This window comes from Lepisosteus platostomus, chromosome 12, assembly GCF_059453375.1.
Source record: "Lepisosteus platostomus isolate fLepPlt1 chromosome 12, fLepPlt1.hap1, whole genome shotgun sequence".
Taxonomy (NCBI): Eukaryota; Metazoa; Chordata; class Actinopteri; order Semionotiformes; family Lepisosteidae; genus Lepisosteus; species Lepisosteus platostomus.
Window position 1 is genome coordinate 25657205 of NC_142622.1, and position 13043 is coordinate 25670247.

A 13043-nucleotide genomic window follows, 5' to 3' on the forward strand; every position below is an offset into this window, starting at 1 on the left:
TTCCTTCTGTGCTTTATTTGTAGTTTTTTTATTAAGATTGCGTGTCATCTACCTGCCTTGCCACAATGGTTTGCACTGCCAGTTGGAGTTTCCATACATGTACTGTAGCAAGAGTAACATTAGCATGTGAAAGCATTTCTACAGTCTGGCATTGTGTATCAGGGACTCTTCCTTAGACCTCTCTTTCTCCTCAGCATTCAGAAGCCATTGTGTGTAATGGAGCAGAGGACAAAAGGGTCAATATGCAAAATTAGATTTGAAGTCTAGTCTCAGCATTTTTGTAATGGGAGCTGGGAGGGCCTTAATGGAATGTTTCTTTATTATTATTTTTGGTTATTGATTCATGGAGCATTCATGACTTACCTTGATACAGTCTCAGAGTCATAGAGTTGACTACAATTGACCAAAAGTAGTTTTAACCTGGTAACCTTTCAGACTGCTGAAAATCTAGGAAACCAGGGAAGAAACCAAATCATTTATATGTGCAAATGACCCTGATGCCCAGTGGTGCAGCTGTGCAGAAAGGGTAACCAATTGTTGTGTACATTATCAAATAGTTCAGGTGGGTAGCTGTGTCAGTATGCGTAGGCTGCAAAGGAACAAGTAATAGGTTTATTCCATGCTGAAAAGAGAAGAAAGAAAACACAGTGTTTCGGCTGTGGAGCCTTCTTCAGGTGTCTCCATAGCCGAAACATTGTGTTTTCTTTCTTCTCTTTTCAGCATGGAATAAACCTATTACTTGTTACATTATCAAATACTTATCACTGTACAGATATATATCTATTATGGACATGTCCATTAGATTTAAACAGCAGTAAGCTTTTTTATGTGTCTTTTTAGGTGTTATTAGCATTAGCATTTTTTTCTATAGTAGAAAAGATCAAGATAAATATAAGGAAGATAACTGTACAGAAGATTTCAACATATGTTGAAACAATATATTTCAACATAGTTTAATAAGGACAAAGAAGTATTTCATAAAGTCTGAATAGAACCTTAAAACAGAAAAATACACACAAAACAGCCTAAAAATTAAGAAAACAATTCTAAAGGTTTCACCTGAGATTTTTATATTTTTAATATAACACAGAAATGTCATATGAAACATAGTTCTTGGTTAATTTTACTGTTTATTTTGTATTTTTAAAGAATCCAAGATACAAAAACTGCAAATCACTTCTCTGTCCATAGCATTCGGAAGGTAATGTCACATGCCTGAAAAAGAAGGCAAGGTTACCCACGCTACTGACAGCCAAGCAGACGTTTGAAAATAACACAGAAAATATAAGAGAAAAAATAAGTAAAACATATTTTGCCCATTTATGTGCAGCAAGAATATATACTGATATTAATTTATTAGAATCTTTGCCAAGCTTTGCAAAATTCTGTACAGACCTTTGTCCTTGATGAGTCTGTTAGTAAGTTAGTAAGACCTACAATGTTATTTAAGAGGCCGGGCAGTACTCTTCTTCCTGCTCCGAATGATTTTGCATGAAAGAGATGACTTGGTTTAGTTCTTGTTTGCACCAATGTGCAACTCAATCACATACTGTAGATAAAAAATGCATTGTAATTGTTATTCTGTTTACATACTGTAGTAACCTTGTAAACAGCAATTATCAATTTTAGACCTCTTAAAAGATCCTGTTAATTCCAAGTGCATAACATTATAGGCATTGGTGTTATCTTGGATTCTGCTAGGTATTCTTCTTTGGTGCTATAACACTAAAGAAAACAGATGTCTTCTGTTCTTAAACCACACAGGTACTTTTTGTGATTCACTGGGAATTAAATAGGGATATTCACCATGCAAATTCTAGAAAACTATTTTGACTAATCTTAATTCTGTGCTTAAATATTATATATATATATATATGCATTTTCACATTTATATGTGTTAATATACATGACATATTTCTATAGCATTCAAAAATAAAAGCAAAAGGTTAACACAATTTAATATTCACAAGTAATGGTACAGATAGATTTATTATGTTAGACAGGGTGGTCCTAAACTGGTCCTTGTGTGTCTTTTGATTTTCTTTCCAACCCAGCTCTAAATCACATAAATCAGCTCATCACTGGCTATAATTTGATGAATTTCCCAACGTCTTTGAACACTTCAGGAAAAAAAAACTTTAAAGACACAAACCTTCAGGCACACTTCAGGGACTAGAGTTGAACTGCCCTCTTTTGGTACGTATATCCTTAATAGGGATATTAATCAACCCACATCAACATTAAAATCCATCTATCCATTTCTTTCAATTAAAGGTCACGGGGGAAACAGCAAACAGTGAGTGCAAGATGGGGTATACTGTGGATGGGACTTTAGTCCTTCAGAGGGCAGACACACAAACACAGACACACTCACACTCATACCACGGTGAATTATACCAGAAGCCAATTAACCAAACAGTATTTTGTGGTACTGTTGGAAGAAACTAGAGCACCAAATGGTAACCCTCACACACATGGCAGGAATATACAGTATAAACTCCTCACAGATAGCAGCCCAGGTTTTGAATTGAACCCAGGGCCCCAGCAATGCAAGGCAGCAATACTACCCACTGTGCTGCTTTGCCACGGTGCCACCCACCAAATTAAAGGTATTTGATCTAATGTAGAAAGATACAAAATATGTAAACAAACATCTTGTTCCCTGTTTTTTTTTACTGCAGCAGCTATTCAGCAATCTCTTGCATACATGCAACATACAGTGCAGACATACAGTAGATCATTTAAAAATTTAAAAGCTATGGCTAAAAATATACAGGCACTAAAGACTGCCTCAGAACTGTAAAGCATCTGTATGCATATAGACAGCAAAGAGACATTTTGTTGTTCTTCTAGCACATTTACAGAGACAGTCTATAAGACAATTAAGTTACATATAATCTTAATAACCTGAAACAACCAGGACCCAGCCTAGTTGTAGATACAGCTCATAGAAAACTAATGGTCTGCTTTCCAAATGCATGAACTTTCTACATCCTTCTGAGCTTCTGTCCTTTGCAGTATAAAATCAATGAAGCAATTCCAAGGCTGCAGTGATGATAGTACAATACATCTGTCAGCACTGCAATTAGCAGTTCTAGGCTTTAATCCCTTTGTATCCTCCTCCAGATATCTTCATTTTTCTCAGATTTTTTATATGCATATTCTAAAATTCTCTTGGATAATTCTGTCTGGTTCTCAGCATATGTCATGAGCTGCAAAACATTTGCTGGCACAGTGCAAAATGAGGATGAACAACACTGGTACTGCCTTTCTTTCATTTCTTCAGATATTTTCCAAAACATCAAATGGTACAAATCCTTTCTTTTTCCCACTAGACACTTTAATGAAGCCATTGTTTTCTTCTTCGTTGGTTACACAAATCTGGAATGAAATAAAAGGGAGAAAAAGTAGAAACTAACAATCTATAATAATGTAGTTGTATTCCTGGCAGAAAGCTCTCAGTTTATAGTTACAGTACAAACTATAAATTCAACAAAAATGATGAGTTGTTTTTACCATGTGATTGCTAAGGGTTTATAGATGATCACTAGGGCAAATTAATAAGAATTAAAGTGAATTAAAAAAAGTATTTAGCTCATTCAGCCATCTTCTGGCAGTACTGACCTTACAGGTTATTGAATTTTACCTGCATTCTGTAATTCAAATCCACCATTGGATCACTGCTGATACACAACTTCCCTGCTTCCAGCTCTATGTGATAGTTACTTTTCAAAAAAGAATTTTATCTACTGTATGGTAATAGTAAACAAAGAAGTTGAAATCAAGTTTTTATAATAGGTCTTTATGGATTCACAGTGAACTGAGTCAAAGATTGATTGAAGATTTTTTTTCTGGTTGGATCTGTTTAGAAATTAGGGTTAAAGAGTTAGGGTTAAGATTGAAAAAGCTCTAACAAGTCATGGTGTTCATCTGACTTAATCTCTGATCCTGGAGAAATCAATTTTTCTAAGTACCATAAACTCCTATTTCTAAATAACAGAAAAGTTTGTAAGTTAATGATAAATTAAGCATGTAAATCAGTCAACTATAGAATTTGCCTGCTAGGGGAAATTAAGTTTGCAGTTTTGAATCCCCTAAAATTACTTATTTAACACATCTCGTGTTTAGTTCAATTGTTCTTAAGAATCTGATCATGTAATACTTGTAAAAGCTGCTGGACTGGGGCTTTCCAGGTTCAGTGGTGTAGATAACCTGCAAATAATACTCAGCATGAATAGAAATGCACATAGTTCTCAGATTGTGGTGGTTTTTCAGGGATATTTTGTACCTGAATGTGAACGAAAACAATTCAGAAATGAATTATGCCATATTTAAGCCCAGGCACATTCATGTTAGAAAAAAATGACCTTGTCATACATACTTCTGTTACAGTATACTCGTATACTTCTGTGAATATGGACATGGTTTACCATACAGTACGTTGCTATACAGTACATGCATGCCACAGTAATTGTACTGTACACCTTGGAACAGTACAAACAAATGTCAGAATTGATCACTTATTCATCCTAATCCCTGACAAAAAGCCACAGACCATATTTTAAGTATATTCTACACAAGAATGTACAGTACAGCTACCAGAAACATGAATCAGGTAAAAAGGACACACCTGGCCCTCCTTTAGGGTTATCTGTCCTTGTTCCTTGCAGCCAATATAGGTTCTGGTGCATCTGTAAACTCTCTCACCAGCCCTCACCTGCTGAGCAAAACTGGCGGGAAAAAATCCGACTCTGTCTTCAATTACACCCTAAAAAATTCCCAAAGGACACTGAACATCATTCACTAAATTCAATCTAAGGCAGCATAATAGAAAGATGTACAGTTGCAATATGCAAAGTGAAAAAAGACAGTGTTTACTAAAATACTGAAAAACAAACTTCCACATATACTGCAGGTAATACAATACAATAATATACAATACAACAATACAATCTCACTATAAGGGTATATTACACTGGAGTTATGACATCTACAGTAACAAAACTAAAACTTTTCTATCCATGATCTCCATGTTAATGACTGTAATTAACTGTTTGTAGTATCAAAACAGTGGTGCTACTGTATATTACAGTAATTAAAGAGGACAAAAATATAAGAATAACCATTCACAGTAGAAAACATCCTATTTATTTTAGGAAATTCTGATTTTACATTTGCCAGAGCTGTGCCAGAAAATAAAGAACGCACATGCTATTTCTCATGTGCCTAAATTTTACCTGCTATTCAAGTACATTTTTATTTAACCACTCCCATTGACTGCGTAACAATAATAACTAACTGCTGTTAGTCACAATTTAGCTGCCTTACTCTAACGTTTTTGTTATGTGATTAGTATTCAAACCTCTAGCTGGCCTTTGCCTTGATCCTACAATTGTTTTGCAAATCTGTATAATTAATACAAGTATAGTAGCTAGCTACTAAATAAAGCCGCAGTTAGAATATAATAAATGTAGTTGAATTTTAACAGTATCTATAAACCCTGACTTGGAGACAGCAGTTAGAAAATGGATGGATACTGTATGCACAAATTTGAAGCAGGCCAGCAAAAGAATAACTGAATTTACAAACAGCTTGCAACTGGAGGCCATAAAATAAAATTCAATATTTTATTCTTAAAAACTACTGATTGAATTTATGCTTGGCAAATTTCATCAGGATCCACACCTACTTGCTGTCATACCTTTTGCAGCCAGACAGGAATATTAACATCTTATCAAAATGCTCCTGTACTGAATACTATTGCCACTGTACAAGCAAAAAGGAGGATTTTCGTCAAATGTAAGCTGATTGGTTTGAAAAAAACATCACACCTGTTTCCACCTTGCTCAGCTCAATCTGACAACGGATTTGCTGGAATGGGCTACTAAAAAGATTAATCAGGTTCAAGGGAAGTAGAAGGCTTCTCCTCTTACCTTCCACCAGTCGTCATTTGAGTCATCCGCTAATATGATTCGGTCTCCAGGTCTGAAATGGTTAAGACACAATCTTAATCAACTGATGATTTTGCGTAAGTAGAATTACTCAATTCTACAGTTCCAGTAGCAATATTAAAAAGACCAAGCAGCAGAGTCATGTCATAGTTGCTGCACAAGGGTCAGTGATTTCTAAAACATCACGAATACGACTCATTAAGGCTAATGAGTAATAGAGAAACCTCATTTTACATTTCAACATTAACAGTCTACATTGACAGTCTCTCTTGGATTTCTATTTTGTGCTGTCAATGGGGAATGGCCTTCATTTAGTTGATATATTAAGTTATGTATTTAAATACTAATGAGATGTTTTCCATGAAAGAGAGATTTTTCCCCTGCATTTCAAGACAAATTATCAACATGTGAGATGTGCACACTTGTCTGTGTTGTCTGCTCCAGTGAACTGGGCAAAAATGTCACATAATACATTTTTAGGTAATGTAAGCAGACAACCTGTTGCCCTGTTTCAAGCTACATGTAATGGATCTCGTATATCAAGAGATTTACATAAAATCCATAATGAACTTATATTTTGAAATAAAAAAAAATAGAATAAAACCATTTGCAAAGGACCTGTGGTTTTATAAGTCTTATAACAATGCTATGGTGGTGAGCTCTATAGCTTTACTAATGATCTTGATTCCTACTTTAAGAAGGGGTATTTGTCTATGTGACTTTGAATGTTCTCCCTGTGTTCATGCATATTGTTTTGCTAATGCTATGGTTTCCTCCAGTCTTCCAAGGACATGCAGTTTAGGTTTTCTTTCCTACATTGTTCCATATTGGAGAGGTTTTCATTGGGTTTAAATGATTAATTAAATGATTAATGATTGGGTTTTAATGAATCCAGGGTTGATGGAGCTGTTTGCATGATGACTATGGCACTATATAAAAACAAAACCAAGTGAGCATTATGGATCATACAGTATAGTGTACTTGCATTCCTGACTAGTTCTCATGTTAAATGAATTAGTACAGTACGGTGAAAGTCCTTAGTTTGCAGCACTTGTATGACACAGTAGTTTCCTACAGTACTGATTAAGCCACCTGTTAACTTACTTATTAACCGTCTTGGATTTTTCCAGGAAAAACTTCATAGAAATATGCATGTAAGGCTATGTTGTTAAGCTGCCATGCTACAATATTCAAATGGAACTGCTAATACAATTTCACTCCTGTTGTAATATTAATGTTATTTTTAGATTGAGTCTCTCCAATTTGGAATAGTCAGTCGTTGTTTTATTTATTTATCGAATATGAAGTATCTGAACTTCTTAAAAAATATAAATTTCTGAATAGAAATATATTATACATAATGCACATACTATAGCTGGTAGTGGTAGTTAAAAATAAAGTACACTAATAAAAATAAAGTACAAGTTGTACTCAACGTTCTTCATAGCTCCTCTTCATGGAGAGCAAGCTGGGGTATGCGAAAAAGACAATTCCTATTGCAAGAAATTGTAAAGGGTTAATAAAGTGATATTATTATTATTATTAATAAACATTTTCTGTCAAAGTCTTTTTCATCAAATTCTTTAACTCGGTCACTTATTGTGGTTATTTTGGAAATATTTTGATGTGCTTGATCAATATAAAGTTTATATACTATAAAAACCTATAATGTTTTAACCTTTCTGTGAATACTTGCTGTCAATATTGTTGTAAATAAAAGTTGTTGAACTTTTTAAAATCCACTTAATAGGGAATATTAATACGGAATCATGTAACTAAAGGAATTTTGGTAGTTGAAAAAAATAGTTTAATCATTAATCATATTAATATTATTAATTCACAGTATGTAATTAAATATAATTTATTAAGTTGGTAGTAGTAGCACATTCCACTTTCATGTGAACAACTGTATCTATTTCTGTAACTTGTTCACTTGTGGTTATTTTAAATTACTTTTTGCTGTCATTGTTATTTTTTTTACATTTCAATTACATACCTACAATATATGTATTGTACTGCTTATACTGTATATAGTACATTATATTTTATATACAGTAATACTGTACAGTATATACCTATACTTGTTATTGGACACTTAACGTAAAATAAAATGTTCAACACTATTGAGAGACAGGCCATGTTCCTTAGGCCATGACAGGAGATCACACACTGTATTATTATACATTATTATACATTTGGGGCAGAGTGATGGCTCTGTGCCTGTGGCTGGAAGGTTGCCGGTTCAAATCCCACAGCCGGCAGAGGAATCCTACACCGTTTGGCTCCTGAGCAAGGCCCTTAACCCCAACTGCTCCAGGGGCGCTTTACAATGGCAGACCCTGCGCTCTGACCCCAAGCTCTCTCCCTATCTGTGTGTCTCATGGAGAGTAAGCTGGGGTATGCGAAAAGATCATTCCTAATGCAAGAAATTGTAAAGGGTTAATAAAGTAATGTTGTTATTATTATTACGGTGAGACATTCCCTGGGAGAAGTTACCATCTCCTGCCCTCTTTATCACTTTGTGGTCAGTTGAACTGAACTTCAGTTCATTTGAATGTAAAGTGAACATTTAATACACTGTGATATATAAAATTAATAAAACATCAATACTAATGTTATAATAATTAGATTTTATTTTAAGAGAAAGAGTCTGGCACTTCCTCCAAGAGTAGATTTGGAATATAGCAAAACGGAGGTGAAACAAGAACTCATGTTAGCAATTCATAGTTTCTGAGAGAAGAAGTTGACTAACAGACTTTTTTGTGTTCTCCCAAAGATAGTAGAATGCAATAGGAGACATTCAGGAATGTAATTTCACAAATGCATGTGTTTTGTCTTAAGTTGTCAATAGTCAAATTTAGTCAACAATTTAACTTGAATTAACATAACTAACTTAACTTAATTTGAGTGTGATGTTAATAAAAAATAAATATAATAAATAACACGAATACTACAATTTTCTCACAGAGCTAAAGTAGTAAAGGCAAGGGGGCTGTAGAGCGGAACGGAGATTGTGGTTGGTTAATATTGAAAAGTTTTATCCTCAGAATTTTTGGGGGGTTATTCTCAAAAAATAAATTTAAGAGTGCAAATAATGTAATATTACAATCTCAAATGTAATATTATTTTAACCCCATTACTATGCTTATTGTTTAAGAATTTAAGTATTAATTAAGAATTGAAAAAAGAAGGGCAGCAGAAAGATGTAGAACCACACAATTTCAAAGAACAAGGGGAGCTTATCTGAAACCGAAATTTAAATTTCTGAAATTGAAATTCGAATGTACCTGTATAGATTAGAGTTGTTACATTTTTGTATATTTTGTGATGTTCTTATATTTGTACAGTATGTGAATGTTAAGACAAAAAATTTTAACTGTTTAAAAATAAAAAATCTCAAGAATATAGAATATATCAAGAATAAAGAATATCTCAAGAATATAGTAGGATGTACAGTATGTGCCACTCTTAAAATTAAGAATATATTCAATATATTCATTTTCACAGTAAGCTTGTGCCTCATTTTCAGATACAGTCCTGAAACAAATATACTGTAATGAAAATATTTTATATATATATATTCTATGAATAGTGTACTGCCCTGTTACTGTAAGTAAGAGATCTCAATGTTGGCAAAGCAACAACCCTGCCTTATTCTTTTCGTCACTTCAAGCTGTTTCATAAAGGATCCAGCAAAGAGCTCTTGTATGTACAGTACAGTAAATAATCAATAACTCCTGTTTTCACTCCTAAATATTCATTCAGAACTCTTCTGTCCTGTTTTAACTCACTACCTCTAATTAACACAGGATTCAGATTGTAAAACAAAACTATGTACTGTACTGTATCTCAGTTTTTCAAAGTGCACTGGTACTTTGCGATACACAATGTTTTTGTGTTTGATTTGTTTTGTAATCACCCTGGTGTTTTATGAGGTATTAGAGTTTCTTAACTTACCTGGGCTGAGAAATCTAAGATTCCTATTACCACCAGAAATGGAGGACATTTCTGAACTGCATAAACTGTCATTTATGTTGTCTAGGAAAGTTTCTAAGGAAATGCATTGTGTTTTTTATATTTACTAATGGAGTCTACATACAGTACAGATCCAGCCATTCAGAATACAGGTCAAATAATGAGCCAGAATGCGGCATACATACTGTACCACCTTACAACACATTTATTTTGACTTGCACTGCAAACGTGATTTAGTATAAAGATAAAGATAAAGTAGATAAAGTGATTTAATTTAATTTGCATTCTGTTTTGACTTTTATTAATTTTATACTGTACATTACAATATGTTAAATATTAAATTAATGTTTAAAAAGAAAGTAGAGATGCTTTATTGTTACAAATGGGGGGAGGGTGTGTGTGAAAATGGTGAATATCATTGACTGTGAAATTTAGTCAATAAGTAAAATAAATATCCATAACTCATAATCTGTAAGTTATTTATCTCCAGAATATACCCAAGCAATGGCTAGAATTAAAGACTAACTAGAGGCACAGCCTTGGTGAAAAGAGTAATAATCCAGGCACACTTGTACAAATAGTGAACAAATATGTATTATCAATAACAATAAAAACACTAGACTACACACAACCTAACATGCAAAACACAAGCTACTATATACAGTATAAAGACAACGCATTTCAGAGGCCTAACATCCTGATCATCCAGAAAACCCCAGACTGCTACTAAGTATTAAAGTTTTAAATAATGCCTACAGAGGCCAAAATAAGAGTTAAGCTGCCTTCTAAATAAATGTTATACAGTCTGCAGTTAAATCTCTTTCTCTGCAAACCCAGATGCCACAAAGTAAATGGGAGCCTTTTTCGTCCTATTCTAAAAATGCACCCACAATCAGGAAATGTCATCTTTTAATGCGGTATCTTTCATCCAGAAACTCAAGTTCCCTAAAAACACAGAATAGTAGTCGCTCTCTAGCAAAATTCAAAAACTTATCTCCAATCAAATTTTGTTTGGATGATCATGAAGCAGGGGCTCGCGCCTGGTGCAAGCTTTAAGTTTCAACTCCTTCTGACTTCTCTAATGTGATCTGACATTCCCTTTCTCCTCTCTTCTCTGTTCTCCCCTTTTCTCTTTTGCCTCTCCTTCTGTGATCTTAATGTGATCTTATATGGTGTTTCTGGACTGTTCACTGACAATAAATTACCCACGTAATTAAATAGGGAAACCAACGTAAACCTTGGGGGACCCCCTACACCTCAGTGAACATTCTCTCTGCTTTGAAGCTAGCAAAAAAAACTTGAGACACTTCCTTGTCACAACCACACGCAAACGTCAACACATTCCCACGCTCACAGACTCCTGCAGACGTTCACACAGTAACTACAGATGCTTATTACCACCATGGTACCACTACCATATGCCAGCACCCATATCACCCTGCAACTCACAACTGGCAGCCCACTGAAGCTAAGCAGGTGTGAGCCTCGTCAGTACCTGGATGGGAGACCTCTTGGGAAAAACTAAGGTTGCTGCTGGAAGAGGTGTTAGTGGGGCCAGCAGGGGGCACTCACCCTGCGGCTCATGTGGGTCCTAATGCCCCAGTGTAGTGACGGGGACACTATACTGTAAACAGGCACCGTCCTTCGGATGAGATGTAAAACCGAGGTCCTGACTCTCTGTGGTCATTAAAAATCCCAGGGCGTTTCTCGAAAAAAGTAGGGGTATACCCCGGCGTCCTGGCCAAATTTACCATCCCCTTTATCAATCATGGCCCCCTAATAATCCCCATCTATCAATTGGCTTCATTACTCTGCTCTCCTCCCCACTGATAGCTGATGTGTGGTGAGCGCACTGGTGGATGCTGCACATTGGAGGTGGTGGAGGGGAGTCCTCATTATCTGTAAAGCGCTTTGAGTGGAGTGTCCAGAAAAGCGCTATATAAGTGTAAGCAATTATTATAATTATTATTATGGAGAAAAAAATATTTTTGCGCTTATACAAGATAACATTGAGTTAAAACATGATAGTTAATCTGTAAATAATATTGCCTACTATATAAATATCTTGGATTATACATGCAATAATATTGTCACATGCAAAGTAGTGTAGCGGTGAGGCTTATTAAAATACAGGAATTATGTTTTCTGTTCGCTTGCCAGTCCCTCTCTCCTTCATCTCAGAGGTGCTTGAGGCCATACCATTTGGTTCAATTAAGGTGTTTTTCTAGCTGATAGAGTGTCCTGATAAGGAACAGCTCCCCAGCGCTGAGATTCTCCAGCAACCTTAACAAACGGTTATCTGGCGCCTTAAAGTCTGAGATTCCAAGGGAGAGTCTTATTCAAAGTTGGTTTACGACCCTAAGGTCAGAGGGCATGGTTACTCATCATCAGCCAATCAGGAACTGGTAGCGCAGGTTAACCCCACGTGCGTCTCTGATGCCCATGAAACTTTGAACCAATGAACGACCTGCATGTCCTCCAGGTAAAAACAGGCAACATACTGTAGCACAGTTTGGAAGGAAAAAGCAAAGTTCCCAAGCGCAGAACAGTTCCCAAGGGAACACAGTTCCCAAGCGTAGGACATTCTCGCAGCGCGCCTGCTGGACTTTCAGCCTCAGGGCTCCACCTGAGCATCCTCAGACTCAGCCCGGACCACCACGTAACAGCCAGTGTGTCCGAGTGCAGGACTTTCCTTTGTTCTAAGATTCGAGGACGGAGGTTTGCAGCGCGTAAACCAAAAGGATCCACCCGAGGTTAGCATCAGCAACAAGCCTCGTGAACAGGTTGGAACTGTGGACAGCTGAATCACTATTCAGGACTAGCGCTTCATCAGGAACGAACCGGTCTTCTTCCTGACCTGCTGGGACCCGCAGTCACTTTTCTCTTGTGCATAAACTCTGCTAGTAAGCCAGAACTAACTAGCCGGTCTTCAGAGAGCCCACTGCTTTTATGTATTAATAAATGTATCTCGTGTATTAGTACCCGTGTGTGTGCGTTGTTTGAGTTATCCCACAAGGCTGGATTCTAATACCATGAAAAGAATCATTTTGTGACTTACTGCTACAATTAAGAATTGTCCCAGTAAATGCACAACCCCTACATTACTGGTGCCTCGTG

The 13043-nt window shown here is 35.8% G+C and overlaps 1 protein-coding gene across 2 annotated transcripts in view; it reads right to left on the minus strand.

The window, feature by feature from the left end:
- Window positions 1-1110: 1110 nt before the first annotated feature.
- stac (SH3 and cysteine rich domain) overlaps window positions 1111-13043 on the minus strand; it is an 87957-nt gene continuing 76024 nt past the window's right edge. Inside the window, exons 9-11 of one of the 2 annotated variants that reach the window (XR_015925729.1) lie at window positions 5934-5985; window positions 4631-4730; window positions 1111-3381 (exon numbers count right to left, since the gene is read on the minus strand). Coding sequence is in view for 1 of the 2 variants with exons in the window: in XM_088601516.1 (XP_088457642.1) it covers window positions 3283-3381; window positions 4631-4768; window positions 5934-5985 (289 nt within the window). In the remaining variant the exon portion in view is untranslated. Of the gene's footprint in view, window positions 3382-4630; window positions 4769-5933; window positions 5986-13043 lie in introns of both variants that reach the window. The other variant, XM_088601516.1, reaches the window with a different exon arrangement.